Source organism: Toxotes jaculatrix, chromosome 8 (assembly GCF_017976425.1).
Source record: "Toxotes jaculatrix isolate fToxJac2 chromosome 8, fToxJac2.pri, whole genome shotgun sequence".
Lineage (NCBI taxonomy): Eukaryota > Metazoa > Chordata > Actinopteri > Toxotidae > Toxotes > Toxotes jaculatrix.
The window spans coordinates 3,946,177-3,968,485 of record NC_054401.1 but is presented as its reverse complement, the minus strand read 5'-3'; the positions used below and the strand labels follow the sequence as shown (position 1 = coordinate 3,968,485).

The 22,309-nt window shown below is 41.2% G+C and overlaps 1 protein-coding gene across 1 annotated transcript in view; it reads right to left on the bottom strand.

Annotated features, from left to right (window-relative positions):
* The window catches only part of znf385d (zinc finger protein 385D), a 63,190-nt gene that overhangs the window by 2,787 nt on the left and 38,094 nt on the right, over positions 1-22,309 (bottom strand). Inside the window, exons 4-7 of the mRNA XM_041043404.1 lie at positions 21,720-21,888; positions 6,386-6,721; positions 3,732-3,913; positions 630-731 (exon numbers count right to left, since the gene is read on the bottom strand). Coding sequence (XP_040899338.1) covers positions 630-731; positions 3,732-3,913; positions 6,386-6,721; positions 21,720-21,888 — 789 coding nt within the window. The remainder of the gene's footprint in view (positions 1-629; positions 732-3,731; positions 3,914-6,385; positions 6,722-21,719; positions 21,889-22,309) is intronic.

The following is a 22,309-nucleotide window of genomic DNA, read 5'->3' as shown; positions in this document are numbered from 1 at the left end:
CAGGAGGCCACACGCTGAGGTACTTCAAATTAGTTAAAAGTGACATTTACAATCACCTCTAAATGCTGTTCTGCTCCCAGTTTGCTGGCTCGGATGAGCCTTGGTACATGCCATTTTTTTGTCAATAAAATATCCAGTTTTCAAATTAAATCACGACGTTCCCAGCCAGGGATTTCTCACGAAAGACTGGTAACAGGTGATCCACTTATGAAAGTTGGCATCTTATTGAATTAGGTGTCGTCAAGGGGATTGGATGTGACTTAACAAAGAGCAGACCCCAGCGCTTTAGGGCGGGTGTGTAGGAATTTTTTTTGCTGATAAAGAAACAACAAAACTTTAAACTGTAAAAATTTCTTCATGCAGTTTTGCTCACTGTTCTCTCCCACACAAACTGCAAGAGAGAACAGTACATGTTGGGGCTGGGCTGTTTTTATTTGACTTGCAAACTGTAGAAGCGGGAAGCGGCTGGAATGACAATGAGCGTGGTTTTCAGATATCAGCCAGTAACAGTCTCTCATGGGTTGATACGTGTGTCTCCTAAGAGGCTTTAGAAGTGAGTCACTGTGATTGTTGTGTTGACACCAGGACTTTGGTTGCTGATAAGATGACTGAGGTGTGTGGTGACTCACCAGCTGTTTGGTCTGGCCTTTCTGCGGCTTGCTGTAGGGGCTGTATTTAGGTTTGGCTGGTTTACCTGCCGCTCGGTCTTTATGACGTCGGCTGCTGATGTGCTGAAAATGAATCAGAAAACAAGCTTCACATGAGACAGAGAGGTGTCAGTCCCAGAGGAGTCACACTATACTGTGGGTTTCAGCATGTCACCTTATCGTGGTGAAAGCTCCATTATGCAAGTGTGGTTTTCATATTAAAGCAACAATGAATAAACATGACAGAAAAGATCATTTTTTGTCTCTGTCTCTCTGCAACTTTGTATGCCTAAATCCACATTCGCCTAAGTCTCATTTTTCACTAATCATCAGTGTATTTTTGCTTTTGGTGTGGCCAGAAGTTAGCTTAACTGTGACTACCAAGACAAGCCAGGAAAGTCAAAGCAGAAAAAAAAAATGAACTAAGGCAGTAAAGGCTCTCTCTCTGACATTGAGCAGTTGCCACCACTGCCTCTTTTGTTTCCAGCACAAACACAAAGACCACACTGTCAAGGTGCGCAGCGAGACAGGCTGGCTGAGGCTCTCGTGGAGGCACACAACTATTTTCCGCACTGGCTGAAGTTTTCTCAAATAGCCACGGCTTGCTGTGTAACCACAGCGACAGAGGGAAAAACAATGCAGAAGCTGATCGTCCCGGTTCCTCTTCACCAGCAGTGAATGAACATGTCATGATCAGCCCCTGTAGTCACTCTTACGGACTCTTGTTTTGGTTTCTTTGGTTCTGTTTAGTATTCCCTGTTTTATTTTGTAGTGACATCACTCAAATGTCCCTGTGCTGATATTACTTCCTGTGTTTTTTCCCCCTCCTTTTGTGATAGTCTGCCCCGCCCTAATGCGTATCACCTGTTCCCAGTTAGCTCTTGTGTATTTAAGTCTCTGTGTTCCCCTGTCCCCTTGTCAGTTCATCTATGCTTGTTCCTGAGTTTGCTCTTGTGTTCGGTTCCTTGCGTTTCTTTGGATTTGCCTCTTTTGCTGTTCACAGTTACTGAGTTTCCTTCAAGTTTGATTACAGTCTGCTTATTCAAGTGAAATTTCTACAGTAATTGTGCCATATTGCTGCCATTACCTCTAATTTATGATAGCACGCTCTATTTGGCTTGATGGCAGATAATTTTACAATTTACAAGTTCCTCATGCCTTAGGAAAAGTTTGTCCTTACGGCAAGCGGAAAGATCGTGATCGTGATTCATCTTCTGGGAGCACGAATAGCCACAAAAGGTTTAATGGAAACCCAACCATCAGTTCTCAAGATGGCTTATCAGGTTATCAAGTTAGTCAGGTTAGCAGGTTACCAATGTAAAAGTCTTGTGAGTCCTTTGGGACTATGAATATCCAAACCCAGTTTCATGGCAAATTCTTTGTTGTTGTTGTTGTTTAAAGAATTATTACAAATTGGCTGTGATGCTTTATAGATTCCAGTTACCTCAGGCTAAATGCCATTTTAGGGTAGATCCTGACCAACAGGGGAAAAGGAAGCAGGACTAAAAATACACCCCCCGTCTCAAGGCGAAAAGCATTTCAGCTTTAAAGGTTTCACTGTGACTGGAGCCCCCCCATAGTGAAAATGACTGCAGTTATATCACCAGTATAGTGCAGGCAGCATTTACCAAACAGTACACTAGGTCCTCTTATTAAATGCAGTATGTCGTGTTGAGAATGGAAGCAGAGAAGCAATATTAAATGCTTTCTGATGTTAAAAGAGCATAAACAACTAGTGGATCTGAATAAACAAGTATAATACCAGAATCTGAAATCACATAATCAAAACTACTCTGTAACCTCAAGCCAATAAAGAATTCAGTGTGAGTGCACGTGGAGAACAAAAGGCATATTTCTGGCTGGGTCTGATTTTCACAAGTTCTTGCAGTGGATTTAACAATCACACTTTTTCCTTTGGTTTCAAGCTGTAACTGAAATTTGTCATGCTGGATTCTTTTCACAGAGAATCGCCGCTATTCAGAAGTACTCAGTAAAAGTCCCCCGCATGAAAAATTCATACAAAGCCTGTCTATTTTCGGTGAGAAATCTCAAGGTTAGCTCAGACAAAACTGAGTGGTTTTCAAGTATTGTAGATGAAATTCCCACCATGACAGAATGATCAGTAGCAACAAGAAAAGAAGATTTGTGGAGTGCCCCAAAGCAACAAGCAAGATACACATTCCTAGGCAGTTTTCAGCCAAGCAACACTAAGGAAAATATCACAAAGAGACAAGATTATTCTCACATTTCCATACTAACCTGTTTTTTTTTTTCTCAGCATCATGTAAACTAAAAACATTTTCCTTATTCGAGAAGAGGGATTAGGTTAAACTCGGTTAGCTTTATTCTTACTGGAGTAACCTGATTTCCTTGCCATTTGCTGTGTCTGCTTAACCAGATTTCTTATGAGTTTTTACAAGAGTGTCTGTCCATGACAAAGCATTCAGAGACGGAAAGCTTTGCTGTGACAGCAGCGCGGCAGGATAAGAGGAAAAGATCATTATTACTAGTAGTGGTGAATCTTACCCCAAAAAAAAAATCTTAAATCCAACAAAAAGGAAAATCTGACACTGAAGCAAATGAGATTAAATAAGTGGGTCCTCTGCAATGAACAGCAGGCTGTTTGTACAGTTCAGACATGAACACAGTAAATTGTGTGTTCTCTTACTGTAGAGGCCAGTGTCATCAATCTGAAACAAGAACACTTAATGCTGCAGCTCGATATCACTACGATTCTTCAGAGCATATGTATTTTCCTGCCTTATCCTGATTTCTCCCAGTAACTCCGGTGTAAACATTTTGAGTGAGACTTAAAAGAAGCTCTTAAATGACTGCAGTAAAATATTCACTGCTAAGTTTAAATCTCCTAAAACCTTCCCCTGAGCAGTGATTGTCCAATCATAGATTACTAATTAGTATATTTGCATTGTTAGTATAATTGTTAGTATAATCATACATTACTCCAATCTGTCTTTCCTTCACTCGCTCCTCCTAAGTTTTACATATATATATACAGCAAATCCATTTTTCTCAGTTCATCAGTGATTCAGTGTTTCAGACAGTTTCCGTTTCCATCCCTCTCACCTGTTTTAGCTGAGTCTCTGAGTTGACATGCACATCACACGTCTCACAGTAAAACGTTTTGTTCTGCAGACCCGTCGATGATTTGGAGGACGTAGCCAGTTTGCTTTTGACTCCCGGCCGGGGGAAGGACTTGATGGAGCCCACGCCGCTCCTGGCGTCGAGCATTGTCTTGTGCTTCGTACCTGCAGGTTCAAACAAGTGGCAGGTTGGTTAGTGAATGAGCTTCACCTACAAATGCTGCCTGAAAGAGATCAGAGGATTTTCTGATCAGGGAAACATGAAGAAACTGTAATATGAGAAAGGATCCTGATCCAAAACCTTGTTAAACTGGTGCGACAGTTACACATTTGTCCTGAGCTGTGTCGTGTCTGGAGTGAAGGGATGGATTGGGATTTCATTAAGAACGATCCTTTACTTTTGACACAGACCAGAAAAGGCCAATCCTTAACCCTCCTCACACAATGATGAAACATCAGGGGAAATAAACAATATATTATTACAGTCCAAATGCAATGAATGGCCTTAAAGGGCCACAAATAATTCATAATGCAATTCCAGGGAAAAATAACCACCACGCCGGAGATTCAAGGATGGAACCAGTGACCCATACTGGTGTATTAATGAGCCAGTTATAGCCCAGTCAGCTGTCAGCACCACAGGCAGCACAGTGGGTTTCAGCAGCTCGCTCCCTGGGTCAGTCATCATTTGCAGCCTGATGCTTTGCCTTTTGTGAATTTTGAATCTTTTGTACAGGTGGATTATCTGGCATTAACTTAATCTGGCTCAAAAAAAAAAAAAAAAGAGAGAGAGAGAGGTCATGACTTTAACACTATTTGGCCTGAAGATTTTAAAATTCAGAAGTAACATTAATACAGTGTATAAATAAATGAGGAACAGGCAACACCACAACAGCTATAAAACTGGAAATGGATACCAGTAGACTGTAAAGAAGGGAATGGTGCCTCTGTTCCAGTGATTTCTAACTGGTCTCACCTCTGGGTCCAAATCTCACCTTCAACATTTACCTCCACTCATAGACCAACTTAACAGCCATTCAGTTTATTTCAGTCCATCCACTCTGCCCTGTCTGTGGACTTAAACCTTATTATTGTGAGGGGACAGCGCTAACCACTGAGCCATTTAATTTTATTTCACAGAATGAAAACTGAAATAGCTGAAGTGGACAACAACTGGGGTTTTAAAATACATGAAATATATGAAAAATACGAAGCTTTGCAGTAAAGTGCCATCATGGCTCAAAGCCAACATTTAAAAGCAAGAAATTCTCCAAACTAAACAGCCGTATGAGTCTTTGGTCTCCACCCTCTGATACAAGTAAAAGAAACAACTAAGCATTTTATGATGTGACAGTAAAGGTTTAGGTTTAGGACCAAAAACAACTTGGATTTAGGGAAAGATCATGGTTTGGTTTAAAGTAAGTAATTTACCAGTACAAGAAATCAGAAAACCAAGATGGACGCCTCCATGAAAACCTTTGCTGTGCTTGCTCTTGCAACACCAGCTGATAAAACAACGCAGTACGTAGTATTTTGCACATAAAAACACCACAGCAATATGTCCATAGATAAAAGCTGCGGTACTGTGCATGTGACTGATGTATTTTGTACATGTACTTTGGATATATGGTTGTTGTTCTGCAAAACTCTTCGTCTTGGGTTCAGCTGCTGAAGGCGAAGACTCTGGATTCTCCTCTGAAAGGAGATGGAATATTTTGGCTATAACAACAGATAACAGGATACTGCAGAGACGCTGGAGGAAAAAAAACAACATCCACCCACTTGTCAAGAATGAGCTACAACAATGTGGAAGGGTCTCACACTCGCTTACGGACAAACTTTATCAATATGAGTTCACACGGGAAACTTTCACTGCCTGGCTACAGTAACTCTGAGGTCACTTGCATAATCCAGTGTAACCAGTGGTCTGTTGTACTTAAATCTGAATCTAAATCTGAACAATTCTTGCTCAAACCTTCAGTAAAAATGGTTGTAAGGCAAAGCAGTGGGACATTCTTGCACATGGAACTCTGACTGAAGACACAGGTGACTCAGTGTATTGTGTGTATGTGTGAATAAGGTATTAGGAACTTGTCTGACACACTGATTGAATATAATCTTTGCTTTTGAAAGCAAGGATGTCTCACAATACCTGATCAAATTTGGATATAAGGTTCCTATGGAAACCACCAACAAACCCCCCCCCCCCCCCCCCCAAAAAAAAAAAAATTAAGTGTGTGTGTGTGTGTGTGCCTTTTTTCAGGGCCGGACAATGATTTATTAAGAAAGCCAATACAACTCAACTGTGATGACAAAGAACACTTCAGCACTGCTGCTGGCTGATTGTGTTTTGAAACGCAGCAGATAACAACTCACAAAAAGCATCAACTCACAAAACCATTTCATTTCAGTACTGATGCTGTGGTTTTCATGGAAATTACTCAACACTGAATGGAACAATCATGTTAAAGTCACAGTGTTTGATGAGCCAAAAAAAAAAAAAACAACACATGTAGGATGTAGCTTGGTAAACACCTGTGCTCACAATCTCTCTCTCTCTAAATATCTCTGTCATAATTACCTCCAACGCTCAGCTGATGTTTATATTTGCATCAAATGTCGTTGCACGTCTCTTACCGCTGTTGTGAGCCTCCAGCTGTGACGCTGAGTTGACCGCTACTTTGCAGAGCGAGCAGTACAGAAGACGTCGAGCTTTCTCCTCCTCTGTTTCCATATCTGTCTCTGCCTCGGGTTCGGCCTCGGGCTCCAGGTCTGGTTCTGAGGGTGAGTTCAGCTTTGATTGACTGTCGTCCCCTCCAGCAGCTGAGGTAGTCTCTGGGGCTGTGGCTGCCGTGCTGTTCGGGACTATCGGCGAGGCCACAGGCGCCGGCGTTGGCATCGTAGTGGTTGCCAAGGGTTGTGCTGGTCTGAGCACAGGAGATAGCGGTAGGGGCGCTGCACCGGGGACGCCATCTGTAGAAAGAAATACATGATTTGTTTTGAATCGTATGGCTTCATCCATCGTTCTATCAACAGGTGGCGGAGCATGTTTTTTTTTTCCTTTTCAGACTTTGGAGAATCTTGTTTTTTTTTGTAGTGAACTAAGAGTGTCACGACAGCTGAGACTCAGACATAGGAGACAAAACCAACACACAAAACAAAAATCAGTGTGGCTGTGCAGTAACAGGAAGGGTTATCTGAAACTCAGATATTCTGTTCATTTCCATTTGTGTGTGAACTTTTAAGTTTAAGCCACTTACAAAACGAGGCTCAAAGAGTTTGAGAACAAGTGAAGAAGATTAAAAAGTATGGCTTATTTCCTTTAGAAGGAAATAAGAATATCCAATATATGCTCTTGATAACACTATGAAGTGATCACCATGGTCACCAAATTTTAGTGTCCCCGGAAGCTTTTCTTGTTTTTTTCTTATTTTAAATGCTGTGTACGTGTTGCAAAATCGGTAAAGGTATTTTCATTATGTGTATGTTTTTTTCTCATCTTGCACTGCAGTGAGCTCTCAGAGCCACCATACATTTCAAGCCAAACATCTAGCAGTTCTTTAGGAACTTGTGGTATCAAGGGTGTGATAGGAAAGACGAGTCCTCAGCTGTGAGCTCAGAAAGCGACACCTCAAGTCACAACAACCTCAGAAATACAAAGTTGCTGTGGATAATTGAGTTAACAAAGTGTCTACGGCACAGTGATTTTAAAGCCCCGTTTGGCCACAAAGTGAACGAGACATCTGCCACGAACCAGAGTGCTGACGTAAAATGATCACCCTTCGAAAAGCTTGTGTCAATTAAGACAGGAAGTACCACAAACTATTTCAACACCTAATCCATCACCATCCACTAATGTATGCAGAGCGAAAGAACACAGTCCCAGACACCAGCAATTAGACGTATCCACCAGAATCTGTATCTGCTTTTTTTGTATTGGGACACATGGGGACGCATGCTGCTGCTGCTCGTGTTTCATGGTAAAACAGATGCTGTAAATGCTCAGTCAATAATAAGGGATTTTAACTAATGACTGTAACTATCCAATACTACTCAAGTATAGACAAGGTCTGTAGGTGCATGTCTTCATTAAATGTAGAATAAGAAGTAGGAATGACTACGCAGGATAGATACTGTATTCCTAGGCTTGTGCAGTAAGTAACCGTCTCAGGATGGGATCACATATAATCCCCTGCCAAAGCTTAACCATTTGTATTTCTAAAAAAAAAAAATAGAATTAAGACCAATACAAACCAAACAAGCAGCAGAGCAGTCCAAACTGAGACCAGACTAAACAGACTTAATTTTCTAGACCAGAGACGAGCAGCTCTAATTTCTATTTATTACAATAAAAAAAAAGCTTTAAAAGAAAAAGCCAAGCTCACAGGATGAGATGTGCAGGAGATAACTGATTATTTACCATATTATGCGTACACATATCAAACCAGTGGGATCTATATTATTGCGGACAGCTCTGCAAAGCAATCAGACCTCTAATCCTCTGTCAGTTCATGAAATCACATTAACTTGTTATGCGAATAGCTGCTGTGCTCTGATAGAACTGTCTGATGTTTTTAGGGAAAAAAAGACAGCGGTGGATCAATATATCTGACTCATAAAACAACAGCACATGTCAGCGTGTGGAATACAGAAGACTGCTGCCACATTTACGAAAATGAAATTTTTGCCTTGGCAGCACTGCCTGATCGATGCCAATGCCTCTGAGTTCTCCGCACTCCGGTGTCACAAAATGAAGATCGGCCAGCCAGGAGAGCAAATCAATAGTGAATTATGTCACGCTATTTTTGTGAGCCATTATATATGGTCCTTATTTATCCCAGCGGAGGTGTTGGCAGTCGGCGCCGCAAAAGTGCTCCAAGTTACATCGTCGTTCGCTTCTGCCACGGGTTAAAAAATACATCAGAGGTCAGAGCAGCGGGTATGTGTCTGTTACGACCTATGGTGAGAAGCACAGTCATCCTTTACATTAGAAGAAACAGAAGACAAATGTCCATTTATTCAAGCTAAAGTATTGAACAGTATCCAGTGAATGAGGTTTATTTTACTGTTGGACTTAAACTCTGGATGAAAGCTTCAGCTAAATGCTTCAGATCTTTTTAAATCTCTTCGTTGTGGGGTTTTTTTCCCTTTCTTTTTTTAGTATTTCAGTGTTTGTGAGAATCTAATCCATTAACCTCTGAAATGGGTTTGAGGCACATTCGTACTTGTTGTAATACTCTCCTCTTACAGCTGACTGACTCCAGCTATGAAATTTGCAGCACTTTCATGAAACTGTCTGCATGTTTTGAATTAAATCTATGAAGTAATGAACAGGAGCAGGGCGCCTGCTTTGAGATGCAGACAGGTAAAGCACTGCGGATTTGTTCTAACAATATGTAGTAAAATCATAAAACAAAGGAAAACAAATGCCTTATTTTCTGCAGTGTTGATGAGTAGAGCCTAAATGATAGTGGTGGTGTATTTAAGAGTAAAATTATGGCTTTTATTATAAACAAAGGGGCTTTTGTATATTTTACATCTAAACAAAAAGGTTTATCAGTGAAGACAATAGTAACAGCAAACAGTGATTTTCAAACAGTGAACTTCAGGAAGCTGAAGCAGCGTCCTGATGCACTGCTCAGGCTCTACACTCTTTTTACTGGTGTGCTGACTGTGTTTACACAGCAGGCCTGTCTGCTCTGAATCAGCAGCAAAAATAAAACAAAAAGCCAAAACAGACACCACCCTGTGGCTCTGCTTCTCACAGCTGCACAGACTTTAAATCGTGAAGCCCAACATTTCTTTACCCTCGGATGAAACAGACTGCAACTGCCTTTTCTTATCCAGGTCTCTGTTGCAGTGGCAGTTGAAAATAGCCCCTACGTCCTACTCTCTAGGCGCATCCTCCATCTCTTCCTGGGGTATCCTGAGATGTCTGCAAGCCACATAGGATACATAATCCCCTTTGTGGTCATCCCTGGTGTCTTTTTCCACTTGGACATGGAGGTGTCAAGGCAGCATCCTGATCAGATGCCTGAACCACCTAAAATGGCTCCTTTCTTTGCAAAAGAGCAGCAGCTCTAATCCAAGCTCCCTCCAGATTTCTGAGCTCCTCGTCTTTTCACTAACAGGCCACCAAACCTGTAAGTATGACAGGGCAAAGACCAAGAGCATCTGTCTCTTTTTCATGAGAGACAGATGCCGTGCTCTCTCGGGCAGCTGTGTGACCCATACCAGCAGACACCACACTGATTTCCCACCAGACTTTGGCAAAAGTTGAGCTGAGTACTAAGTTTGAAACCATATACACTGACCTCCACACCACACATCCAGTGGGATTTTGGCATTGACGGGAGGTCGAAGGTGTGATGGCGATGATTTCACTGCGCAGAAGAATGGTGGAAGAGTTCATTTTGTGACTTCCTGCTTTAGCCTCCAGCCCTACTGGGACTTGATGAAAGAAGTCTCAAGCATGGCAGTTGCTAATGATTGTTTAACTTCCAGTGTGGTCCTTAGCATCCGTCTAACCATTCTGTGAAAACTATTTGTTTTTGAGCATTTGTTGACATAAGTGAGAGCTGGAACATTAAATCAAAAGCTTTTGCCATCTCCACTCCCTCTTTACCACTATAGTCCAGTACAGTGTCTGCATCGCTGCCGAAGCTGCACCACTCTGCCTCTGAGTGTGAACGTCACACTCCATCTCACCATCACTTGTGAACAAGACCCTAAAGTACTGGAACCTCAAGCAGCGACTGACTGTTAAGATTATGTTTTTTCCAAAACACAGTGGAGAAAGCCCATCCAGAAATTTAAGCCTGGAGTTGCTAATTCATTTGGACACACACCAAAGTAAAACAGGCCTTTATATTGTAGATAGTAAAATGGTTCACCATGGTGTCGTCAGTGAAACCACATTCAGCAGCTGTGATGTTTCTCACTCCGTCAGTGTCGCTGCTGCAGCTGACGAGATCTGTCCATCACATGACCAGATGTCCTTAAGCAAGGGCGCCTATTGATTACTGTTACCAGCGGAGGACGGTAACTGGTGCAGTGTGGTGCACCTGGGATGAAATCAGCTCTACCTGTATGTCTGTGTGTGCTTAGATGTTGCAGATATCAGTTGATGGCTGATCTAAAGAACAACACCTGGCATGAAAAGGCCATTATTCTGGATTGTTACATTTAAAGTCCGTGGACTCAGCTCTGAAAAGGTGACTTCACTTATTAGCTGTGTGTAATTTACATTCTGTTTATGCTTCTTTTTTCTTTTGCAAGAGCACATTAATCTGAAAACAAAAAAAGAAGACATGACTTTTAGATTTGAACTCTAAGACAGTATAAATCAAAATGATAATAGCAGCTAACAAAAAAGTTTATATTTCCAACATGAAATATATTTTTTAAATTCATTTTCATTTTCATTTTCATTACATTACAGATGCTCAACAAAAGCAATATATCAGTTGTTATCAAACCCGGTTTGTCATCAGTGACCTAAGTCTAACGTTACATTACCGTGTCCCATCAAGCCCAGGTCATTACTAGAAGAACAATAATCCATCTGTGAACTATTTATGATGCGGCTGACCTTGTCACTCCTGATGAATAATGTTTATGCCACGAGCAGAGCGGCAGCAACCTCTTTCCCCCCCGCAATTAACCACTACCTACTCCCGTTCCATGTCGGTGTGCCAGCCATCAAAACAACCTGAAATCACAGCGATTAGCTCGCTCGATCTCGCTGTGCTCACCAGCGACCAAAAGGCTGCCATCACACCTGCTTCTCTGGGCAGCGATTCAATGGCACGGCCACCAGACCCACCGTGGGTCCAGAGAAGTACAAGTAAAGGTCTGGCATTCATGTGAGCCAGCGATTCTTTGCCTGTGAGTTGTCACTCAGCTGCTTTTGTCTGGTGCTCTTACCAGGGGGGAGCTAAAATAAATGCAGTCAGAGTAATCTTAAAGTGGTGATCGGAGATTCACTGGTCTTGTTGAGGGATTACTCATTGGTGCCAAGTCTTTGCTGTGGTGTTTTTACAGATGTACTTCACAGCACAGATTGCTTTTGTTTAGATTTTATGTCCTCCATCTGTCAGCAGCTGGGAAACATAATCTACATTAGTTTCTCTCCAGAGATTTTTACTCTGTCAAAGACAGAGAAGCAGAAAATGCACCAGCATCTCCATAGCTGCTATATCTTACATCGTTTGTAAGAAAAGTTGGGGAGAGCAGATACCTCGATCAGTCAGAAAATTGACATATTCTTATTAGGAAACTTTGCCAGGAGCTATTATTAAGGAACACACCAAGGTTTTGGCAATCTACTTGTTTGCTCTGATAACCTGGAGAGTGAAGATCGATATCAATTTCATCTTTGTGAATTCAGTGGAGAGACGAGTCCATGATTTGTTTAGGACAGACAGGAAGGAGGGAAAACAGTTAACAGACGAAACAAACAGCCTCCAACAGATCTAACACTGGGCGTGAAATTTCATTCCTCACCTGGGAAACATTACTTTGACTTCATTCCATGCCGTTTTCTCAAGGTCTACTTACTGCCGTTTTCCAGAGTTTTCAACTGCATCTTACAGTCTTCATCGGCGGATGGAGATTGCTCAGTTGGCAAGTGACTTTTATCATTTCCAATCTTGTGCTTTAGAGGTGCTAGGCATTTGGACTAGGCCAGGCTAGCCGTTTCCCTCTGCTTCCACTCTTTAGGCTGAGTTAAACTAATCTCCCAATAAGGGGAATGATTCAAGCAGGTAACAAGCATACTTGCCAACATGTAACGGAGTATTACTTTAATTCTACCAATAGTAAGGACAATAGAAGTCAGAGCTGGTGCCTGTTTAATCTAATGATAATCTGATAATGAGTAGCAATCTTGTGCGGCAGAAGTGTGAGGTAAATGAGCAACAATCAGCAAGAACAAGAAAGGTTCTCTCTGCTTATTACAGAGCCTGGTTGGTGAGGCCATCCCATGTTAAGTCATGCATGTATTTGCCCTTGTGTCGGGGTGAACCCATCTACCACGGTGTCATTAAAGAGCCATTTGCTGTTGGAAGGGCAGGTGATTAAAGTGTACTTTGGCTGGCCTAGGACGCCCTGCACTCTGGGAAGCCTCCAGTAATCCATATCCCCAGTCAGTGTGACCTAACTGGCTCTGCAAGGCCCAGTTAAGAACTCAATCCCCTCTCATTAATGGAGGTAATGACTGTGATCAATCTAAAGTTGGTATGGGCGAGCGGGGTCCGACAGCAAAGGCGGAGGAGGGAGACAAAGAAAGAGATAGAGAGACTGAGGCCAGGTAAAAGAAAGGAAAGGATTAGAAACAAGAACAAAGGGGGATAGATTTTGACAGAGAAAGTGAAAAGTTAAATGAAAGTGAAACTAGAAAAGTAAGCAAACTTTGGGCCAGAACAGCAGGGGAAAATCAAGTGTGCGAAATAAGAAGAAAGAAAGAGAAAGAGGGGAGGAGAGGAGTGGAGGTGGGCAAGGGACGTGAGAAGGTGAGAGGAAAGAGATAACATTAAAAGAGAGTAATCGAGTAAGGAACACAATTAAAGAGGGAGAAATTGAGAGGGTGGGAGTGGTGAAGGCAACAAAGACGAAGAGAATCGAGAGAAAGGGAGATCGGGACAGGTGCTGCGACCCTTCGAGACAGGACACCGCTCTTTTTCTTCCCTCCATTTGTACCTCAGCCTCTCCTGACTCTCCCCTGAGATTTGCTCTGGCGATAGAGGAGAAACGCCGCTCTGAAATCCTTCCACTCTACTTAGGCTTTCAGGCAATCACAAGGCTCCCCGGAGATCTGATTACCTTTCTCAGTGAAGCTGGATTAAGCTCTTTAATTAAAATGATTGGGCCTTATTATATGCTGTCACAACTTAAAGGACAGAAATCCCTCATGGCTCTTGAGCTCTGTCAAATTTCATTCAACGTTTATGATTTTTTTCCCCTCCCTCTTGTCAGTATTCAAAGTGAGTAAATGAGAAAAGAGTCACGGTTGAATATTCCTAGAATAAAAGATTGATAAGGTGAAGAATTTGCATTCACAAATAAGTGTGCATCGACGCTTGCAATCATCTTTTTTGTTGAAGGGAACCAAAAAAAAAAAAAAAAGCAACATTATCTCAGATATTTAACAGCAGCAGGAGTCGTTCATTTGAATTCACACTGATTTATCTCTTTCCAATTTCATCTGAGAGCAAATGATCCGCATCTAATTTCAGTTGGGAAGTTTTCTGCTCGTAACACGCCGCCATACAAAATCCCCTCAAATGAGAACATTTGCAGCACAGCGCAGGTATGAAGCCAGTCTAATCACACACTCATCAGGTTTGCTGCTGTCTCTGACGTCTGTGTGTGAGGGCTTTTTCCAACCCACCGCGTAGGCAGGGGAGACTTAGGCACATGGGCACTTTTTCTGGGTGGAGGAGGGTGGGGTGAGAGGGTGGAGGAGGACGTCAGCTGCCGATGGGGACGTGAGGGGGAAAAAAAAAAAGCCTGAGCTAGCCTCCTGCCTCCCTGCAGCCTGCTCCATTGTACAGCTGCTGTCAGTGCTGGCATGGCTCCCCTGACAATCTGCTCTTTAATAGCTAATATCAGGGTACATTTCCTCAGGCACTGGACTGGAACTGAGAGATGGCGGGCTGTGCCGTGGGCATCTCTCTCTCTCTCCCTCTTCGCCTTTCTCGCTCTACCTCTGCTCTCCCTGGCGCTGGTGTACGGACACACAAATGCACACGCGGGAACTTGACAGGCGGCCGCTGAGTCATCCCGCTAATCTATACTATCTCGCTGGGTCCAGCTGTTCATCCATCTCAGAACACACACACACAAGTTCAACGATGAAGCAAAGAACACGACTGCTCTGGGCATTTTAGGAAGTCCACCCTGTGATTACACAGTTTCTGACTCATTATTCCCAGACGACGAATTTATGTTAAACCACTCTGAGCAAAGGAACTTTAATCTAAATGAATAGTTTCTTTCACAATGACTTTTTTCATCATGTTGGGTAAGAAATGTTTGTTTTCTCTTACATCTCTTGATTTTGCCAAGATCATATGCTGAAAAACATGGCAAATAAAATAAATGTGAATGTTAAAATTGAATTGAATTGAAAAACTCATTAAATTAAAGGGGAATTCCATCAATTTTGTGCACCAAAATCTGTCTGCAAGTCCTGGCAAGTACTACTCCATGTGAAAAAAAAGTCTTTTGTGGCTCCTGAGGGAGCTGCATGAAGTTTTGACAGAGAAGAAAAATGGCTGGAATAAATAAGACGATATCTCTGGAACTGCTTCATCAATTTTGTTCCTTTTTATTTTTTTATTTATTTATTTTTTTTTTACTGTTCATTGCAAGTTTGACATTTGTTTTATAGAAGCGTAATTCTAAATCAGTGGTCTACTCCCTTAAATTCCTGATCAGAATATAGGAAAACTTCCCAGCATGCATTGTTTGAGAGTTTAAACTCTCCAGAGACCCTCCATTTTTGGACTTAGAAGAAAAGACGCATAGTGGAAACTTGCTGAAAAACTTTGTTAGGCCCCTGATAAGTTCCTGATAGTCCCAGATAATGAAAACAGTGTTAACCACGGCGAATGTTATTATCAAGTTTAGCTCCTACCTCCATGCACTAATTTAACAAGGTCACCGGCAGCAGCCTTATAATGTTGTCTTTGTGCAAGCTCTGGTACAGTGGCTCCAACAGGAGAAGCCACATCTGTACGATCTTTGTGTCAACGGAGGAACCGACTCTTCAAACCAGACCAAAAAAAAGTAAACGGAAACAAATCATTGTTTTGTTGAACTTGTTCAGTGAATTTAATTAAGTCGATTTCACATTCTTAAAACTCATGAGACTTTTACTTTAATTAATTAGTTCAGTTAAACCCTCTTAAAGATCCCTATGTGCATTTCTGCCTGTATTTTTACTGGTTTCATCATAGTATGATTGAATCATGTTCATGTCTCTGTCATCAGTCCGAACTGCATTTGTCTCATGTGGTTTCTGGTTGTAATACCTGTTCATGACACAGGTTTACATGCATGTAGGCAATTTTATAGTTGCATGCTGACACATTACTGAATGGATCTAGCTGTCAATAAAACCCATGTGGGTGTGTAGAATAGTGCATTTTTACTACAGTTTAATCTTATGAAAAAGCCCATAGGTCTGCCATTTTTGCTCAGACATATGCTGGCTGTTTTTTTTTTTTTCATTTTTTTTGTGTGGATTTAAGCAATACTAAACATTATTAGTCAAATCATTTGTCAGGTCCTTGAAATCAGGCTGGCTTTGTTTTGGAACAAAACTGTGGAAACCAACCACCTATAATCCTGTCATTATTACATTTGGTTTGCACATACACCCGCTGGTTTTGGACAGTCTTAAAGAGGGGATTCCAAGCTTTTAAATGAGGTATGATGTGACTATATTCACATATGAACATGTTTATTTATTAGTACGAGCATGTGAAAAATCTGAATTTATTCATTATTATATGCAAATCTCAGAGTGCACGCACTCTCTAAACATTAAGGGGTTCCTGCTAAAAAAAGTTTTACAGTGTATTCCTACAATACAACAACAACTACCTAACTGTGGACCTCTCATTATAAAACAGCACTTCAGTGACATAATCAGGTGTGTTTATGGGAAAAAAAGCAATTATGCTATATTGTTCCCGACATGGATATATTGTGCTTGGGAGTAAAATTTTCAGAAACCATATATATGTTTTTCGCTGGTAATTTCAGAGCAAAACAAACCCACTGAAAGACCACTCTGCAAAAGCAAGCAGAGCTCTGCCTCCCTGTTGTTTCTGCCTACTCTCACTGTGGCCATTACTCTTCCCTGAACTCGGCTTTTCATTAGAGCGGGTTTGTTGCCACTGATATACCGTCAAATACTTCAGCCTCGCAGATAATGCTCCATTTACCCACCTCGACAATTAATTCTTCTGACATCTGAGCACATTAATATTCATTACCCAGTGCCACTTGTGACAAACCGCCACCCCCGCACGCTGTAGATATGATAGTGAGATGGTGTAGGAATGTTCTCCTGTGTGTGTGTGTTTTTAAGGGCAGTAAAATGATTAATAGTTTGGCAGTGACAGCTTGTTGTTTAAGGTGTTTGAGTTCCCTGCCTGTGTACAATGAGTTTACAGTTTTCCCAGGGCCTGAATGCATGTTTAATATCAGAGCTGTGTAGAGTCCATTACAGATGGGCGTCTTAGTGACGGTGCTGTGGGAGGAGGCCAGTGGCTGAACTGCACCTTTACTGTTTAGCCTTCTAGTTATAAATGTGTATTAGGAGGAACTTTGTATGAAGAAGGCTCCAAATGACACTGTCCACCCCCTAATGATGAAAACACATTTGAATTAAAGCTCACGTCTGCACATTAAACCCTTCACACCCACTTCACACCTGTTTCCCTTTTAACGAGTCACCTTATTCCTCATTATCCCTCAATGTCTGACTGTATCGTGTATTATTTAGTGAGATTTAGACCATATCCATCTCAGCCTGACATGTTTGGTGTCTTTAGAAACTCTGAGATCTTTGCTAGACCTTGCTTTTGTTGTTGTTTGAGTTGAGTTCACACTGAGTGGGATCAAAGAGTCATCTTTTCGTTTCTGGCTGCCCGTGGCCGCCTGAATCAAATTCAGGTCACTAGTGTTGGCCTACAGAGCGTTTTCTGGATCTGCTCCCATTCTATTTGAACTCAGTCATGCAGGCTTATGCTCCTTCTCAGCCACTGCGTTCCTCCGACGCAACAACTTGAACGTCATCTGGCATTGCCATCCCTGCACACAAGGCAGTCTCAGTCCAGACTGTTCTCGTTTGTGGTTCCCCGACGGTGGAACATGCTACCAAATGTTATCAGTGCAGAGGCGTCCCATCCCATCTTCAAGAATCTCTTGAACACTCATCTCTTCCAAGAGCACCTCCTCTTCTAGCGCCTAACATACACCCTAACACCCTAACATACCTAACCAGCACTTACTGTGCACTTGCTCTTTGTCTTACTGAACAGATTTATTACTTGGGGCTTACTTCAAGGTTTCCTACTGTACTGAAGCTTTAGTTCTATCCCCCACTTGTAAGTTCACTTTTGGATAAAAGCATCTGCCAAATGAAAAAAATGTAAATGTAAACCGAGTGTGTTGGATTACAGATGCAACACATTAGACCTGCGTAACTGTCAAATTACTTCTTGACTGCTATAATTCATTTTAACATTTCTGATATGAGGTGCACTTAAAAAAAAACAAAAACAAAAAAACCCCCACACATTCATATTCCAAAGTTCTCTAAAGCTAATATGAGGCTTCAGCCGTCTGAGTTAGACAAACCAAGGATATCTTCCAAGAACACTGACTTTTTACAAAGACAGATTTCTTTTTTGTGCTACTGTCCCTCCTCTGTAGCTCCGGGGGAACACACACATAGGAAATTTTGCACTAAAATGACTGCAGCTTTGGAAAGTTCCTGTTTAAATCAATTAACTCAGACTTGACGAAGCCATATTTTAACTTCAGATAAACTTTCACAGAATGAGGACTGTGGATTTTGTTCGCCATCACTTAAATTGGAAGCATGTCCAGTATGAACGGGAGGAATGATTACAGCAAGAAAAACCTGTTTGAGTGTTCACATGGACACCTGACGATTGCTTTAGGACATTATGAAACTATGTGAATTCTGTAAAGAGAAAATATAACCTGCCCATGAAATTGTGAAACAATCTAAAAATAATTTTAAAACTAAGGCCATTGTTATGCAGCGTTTCTTCAGCCTGCTTCTTTTTGTAACAGCAGAATTTTATTTTATTTCATTCCATTGCATATTTTTTTTTTATTTCAAAATGTCCCTTGTTAAGGTCTGTTGATATTTCCCAACATAATTCTGTCCCAGTGATCCCTTTATTTCGTAAGGACACATTTCATCAGGACATTTCATCAACAGGGCAGAGACAGTTATGTGACTGACTGTCTCTTTAGTCTGAATAAGAAGACAGCCAATCGCGTACCTGGCTCTGCCCTGTTTGTCTTGACTGACAGACAGAGACTCTGTGATGACAGGTGGTGTACTAAAATAAACGGTAATTGGGGAAAATGGTGTTGTAAAATAAAAGCAGACTTTGGAAAAAGGACATTTGGAAAGTAAAACTGCTGGAATGAAATAAAAATGACCTGCAATAAACTAAACTGTTACTGTGAAAAGAAGCAAGATGAAATAACATTTCATGGTAATGAGCTGAATTTTAAACATTTATAATTTCACAATTCTGTGGTTATGCTGTGTACTTATGTCTGTATTAAATTGTGAATATTTATTCTACATGGTTTCATATTAAAAGTTTGGGTCTCCATATCTGGCTTTGTTTTAGTTAATTAGATACTTCAGGATGCAAGATAATTCTTGCTAATAATAATTAAGTTATCTCATAACTACTAGCTTATTAATATAGTAGATATATTAATTATTACTCTCTAATAACTGACATTAATGACATCAACATATGTCTCGTAACTAAAATAATAGAAAACATCATCATCATCATAAAAGAAAAATTTTGTTTCTGCTGATTAAAATCTGGCTGGTTGATTATTGAATCTTGGATACTCAAGGTTCCCACACCACATGAACGCCCCACAGTTGCCCCACATCCTTTGTGTAGAGAATATATGAGTGAGGAGGAGTAAACAGTGAATATAGTGTTTAATCTATAATCTCTGCAGTGTGTGTGAAAACAGGTTCAGTGCACTAAATATGTAAGTATGTTAGCTTGGTGAAATATATTATTTAACTATGGATATTAGTCAATAGCATTTTAAAGGCCCATCTCTCTATTAATAAAGTATCTGCACCAGATATTTTGATTTTCAGCTTCATCCTGTTCCAACAAAAACTGTACCAAATGTGATCCTTTTGAAGTGGCCAAGTTATTTGGCGTTGTAATTTTAGAAAAGCATCTAAAATTTCACAACCACTGTTCCTTAAGACCCGGAGACCTCCAAGATGGCAGCCAGAGGTTGCATTACGTCACTCGAAAACTGAAAGCTCTCTTACGGTAAATGTCGACAAACTGCAGCGTAGATTAGCTCGGGGGCAGCTTCAGTGTAACTTGCTCCACTCCACTACAGCAGCTTAGTAACTCTGTGGGATGCCAGGCAGACTCCTGCCAGGTGTAAAGCTCTTAATATAACACAGAGACTAATGCATGACCTGCATTAGATGAACTGTATTAATTTAAACACTTGTTAATACTGTTTTCTCACCTATATATATATATATATAATGAAGAAAACCAGAAGAACATCGTTAAAATCACCAAAACTGGACGTTCCCTCTAAGACATGATATGAATACCTGTTTGGGCATCAATCGTCTGTGCTTTCATCTCACGCATCCTTTAAACTTCAAGTGTGAATAGGTCAGACTCAGAAAAATAGGTCACGGTCCACGATGAGCTCCAGAAATGTGCTCCTAGTTTAAATATTTGTGGAACATTGGAAGAAGACACGGGTAGAGGTAAAATTAATCCCAGAGCGCGAAGGCTCAATGTGTTTCCAATTCCTTAAAAAAAAAAAAGAAAAGAAAAGAAAAACTGAACTGATATTGTTACAGTTAAAGGGGAAGAGTTTCATTGGGCCAATTTCATGACATAATAACAGACAGCTTCAAGAATATTACAGTGGAGAAGACAGGGAGGGCAGCACTCCTCGGCAGTGCCTTCATTTGCCAAAGACATTATCCTCCACAGAACCAGTATGAAACACAGCAGATAATTTAAAAATCTACATATGGTTCCCATCAGGTGCTGGAAGCTGCAGTTAGTTAGTTTTTTTGTTTACTTTTTCAACGTATTTTTAAGCAGGAGCTCCAGCGAGAATAAGAATCTTTTTCAGCAGACACCTGGACGAGATAACCGGATTTAAACAGCCACCTGGCTACAGCGTGCTGAAAAGTGAGTCGGCACACAACAGTGTGCACCAGCAAAAAATGTAATTAAAAATGGGATAATGCAAAGACAAATTCAATATACGAGGGATGAGTCTTGGAGCATATGGTTGTATAAATTGCAACGTTTTGGGCAAACTGCCATCAAACCGAAAAATTCAGTTTGCTTCAAACGAACTCTTAACGTACATCATGCGCCTAAAGTCAGACGTTTTTATAGCTGCTCTGAACGACCACACTCGAAGGTGCTGTGAAATGTCGGGCATCAGGCTTTTTCACACTCAGGAACTCTGTGTCTCTTGTGTTTCTTTGTAATTTCAGCACAATGAATCGGGATAATGGTAAACGCTTTATAACATTATGAGATTTTTCAGCTTTCAATCATTTTACATTTTTTTGTGATGATTGCAAAACCAGGCCTACGTGCTTGTACTTATTCAATAATAATATTTATTCATTTCATTCATATGCTGCTTTTAAAGGCTTTACTTTGATAATAGATGTACTCTCATTTAAAAGCATTAGTGACAGAGCTGAATTGTTACCCAAGCTGTGTAAATGGAGTAATCCGATTCAAATGAATGAGGGAGCCTTTTTCTGCTGTCTGTTGGGCTGTTGTCCATCTGAATGTGTCCATAGATGATCTAAGGAGCACTTTATCTGAAGCATACCGAGGCCCTCACTCATCCCTCATATGTCTGACTGTCCTGTGTGTCCTGCTAAGATCTCCTGCCTCTAAAAATCCAATATACGAGCACTGAATAGGCAGCCAGCCATTGGCAAACCTACCAACACAGAGTTGACACGATCAACAGTGAGTCCTTCCAACTCCTAAAGTGATTGCATGTTGTGTGCGGCACATTTAACACGCCAAAAGGGTGGATTTTCAGGTCCAACATTCATTCTCAACAGGAAAGCAGCAGCAACATGAAGGAAACAACAAAGGACATGTGTTGAGGAATGTGCAGCAAGCAGGAAAATACAAACCTTTCCTGTCGGTGCAGCCGGGGACCTGCGAGGTGTTGATACCCTTGGCGATGTCCTGGTTGGTGGTTTCCTTGGTGACCACTGAGCCTTTGAGCTTACTCTTCGGAGAATCCAGGGCTTTTAGCTTCTTGGCATGTTTAGTCCCCTTGTAGTGGGCCAAGGCCTGGCTCTGTGAGGAGAACAAATAACAGGCTCGATTTAACGCTGGAAAAGCAGCTAAACAGCCAGCCGGCCAGGATGAAACGAAATATGAAAACTGAAGGAACACGGTCAGAGTCAATGAAGCAGACTAAACATAATTAGCGGGAGCCAGCTGATACATCTCACAGTGTTAATATTTGATTCTGTTTCTGCTGAAGTGATTAATACACCTGAGTAACATTGTTTTCTGAGTAATTAAAGTGCTCTGTTGTTCGGAGTTTGGGATTTTACAGTTTTTCCTGTATAAATAAAGGCAGCATTTTGGAATTTAAAGTCATTTATTGTTCTAAAGCAATGTGTTGCTTTGGAGGGTCTTATAATCAAATCATGTGTTAATGTAAAGAGTTTAGCCAAATCCAGCCATTATAACCATCATTGATTCTGTTCTC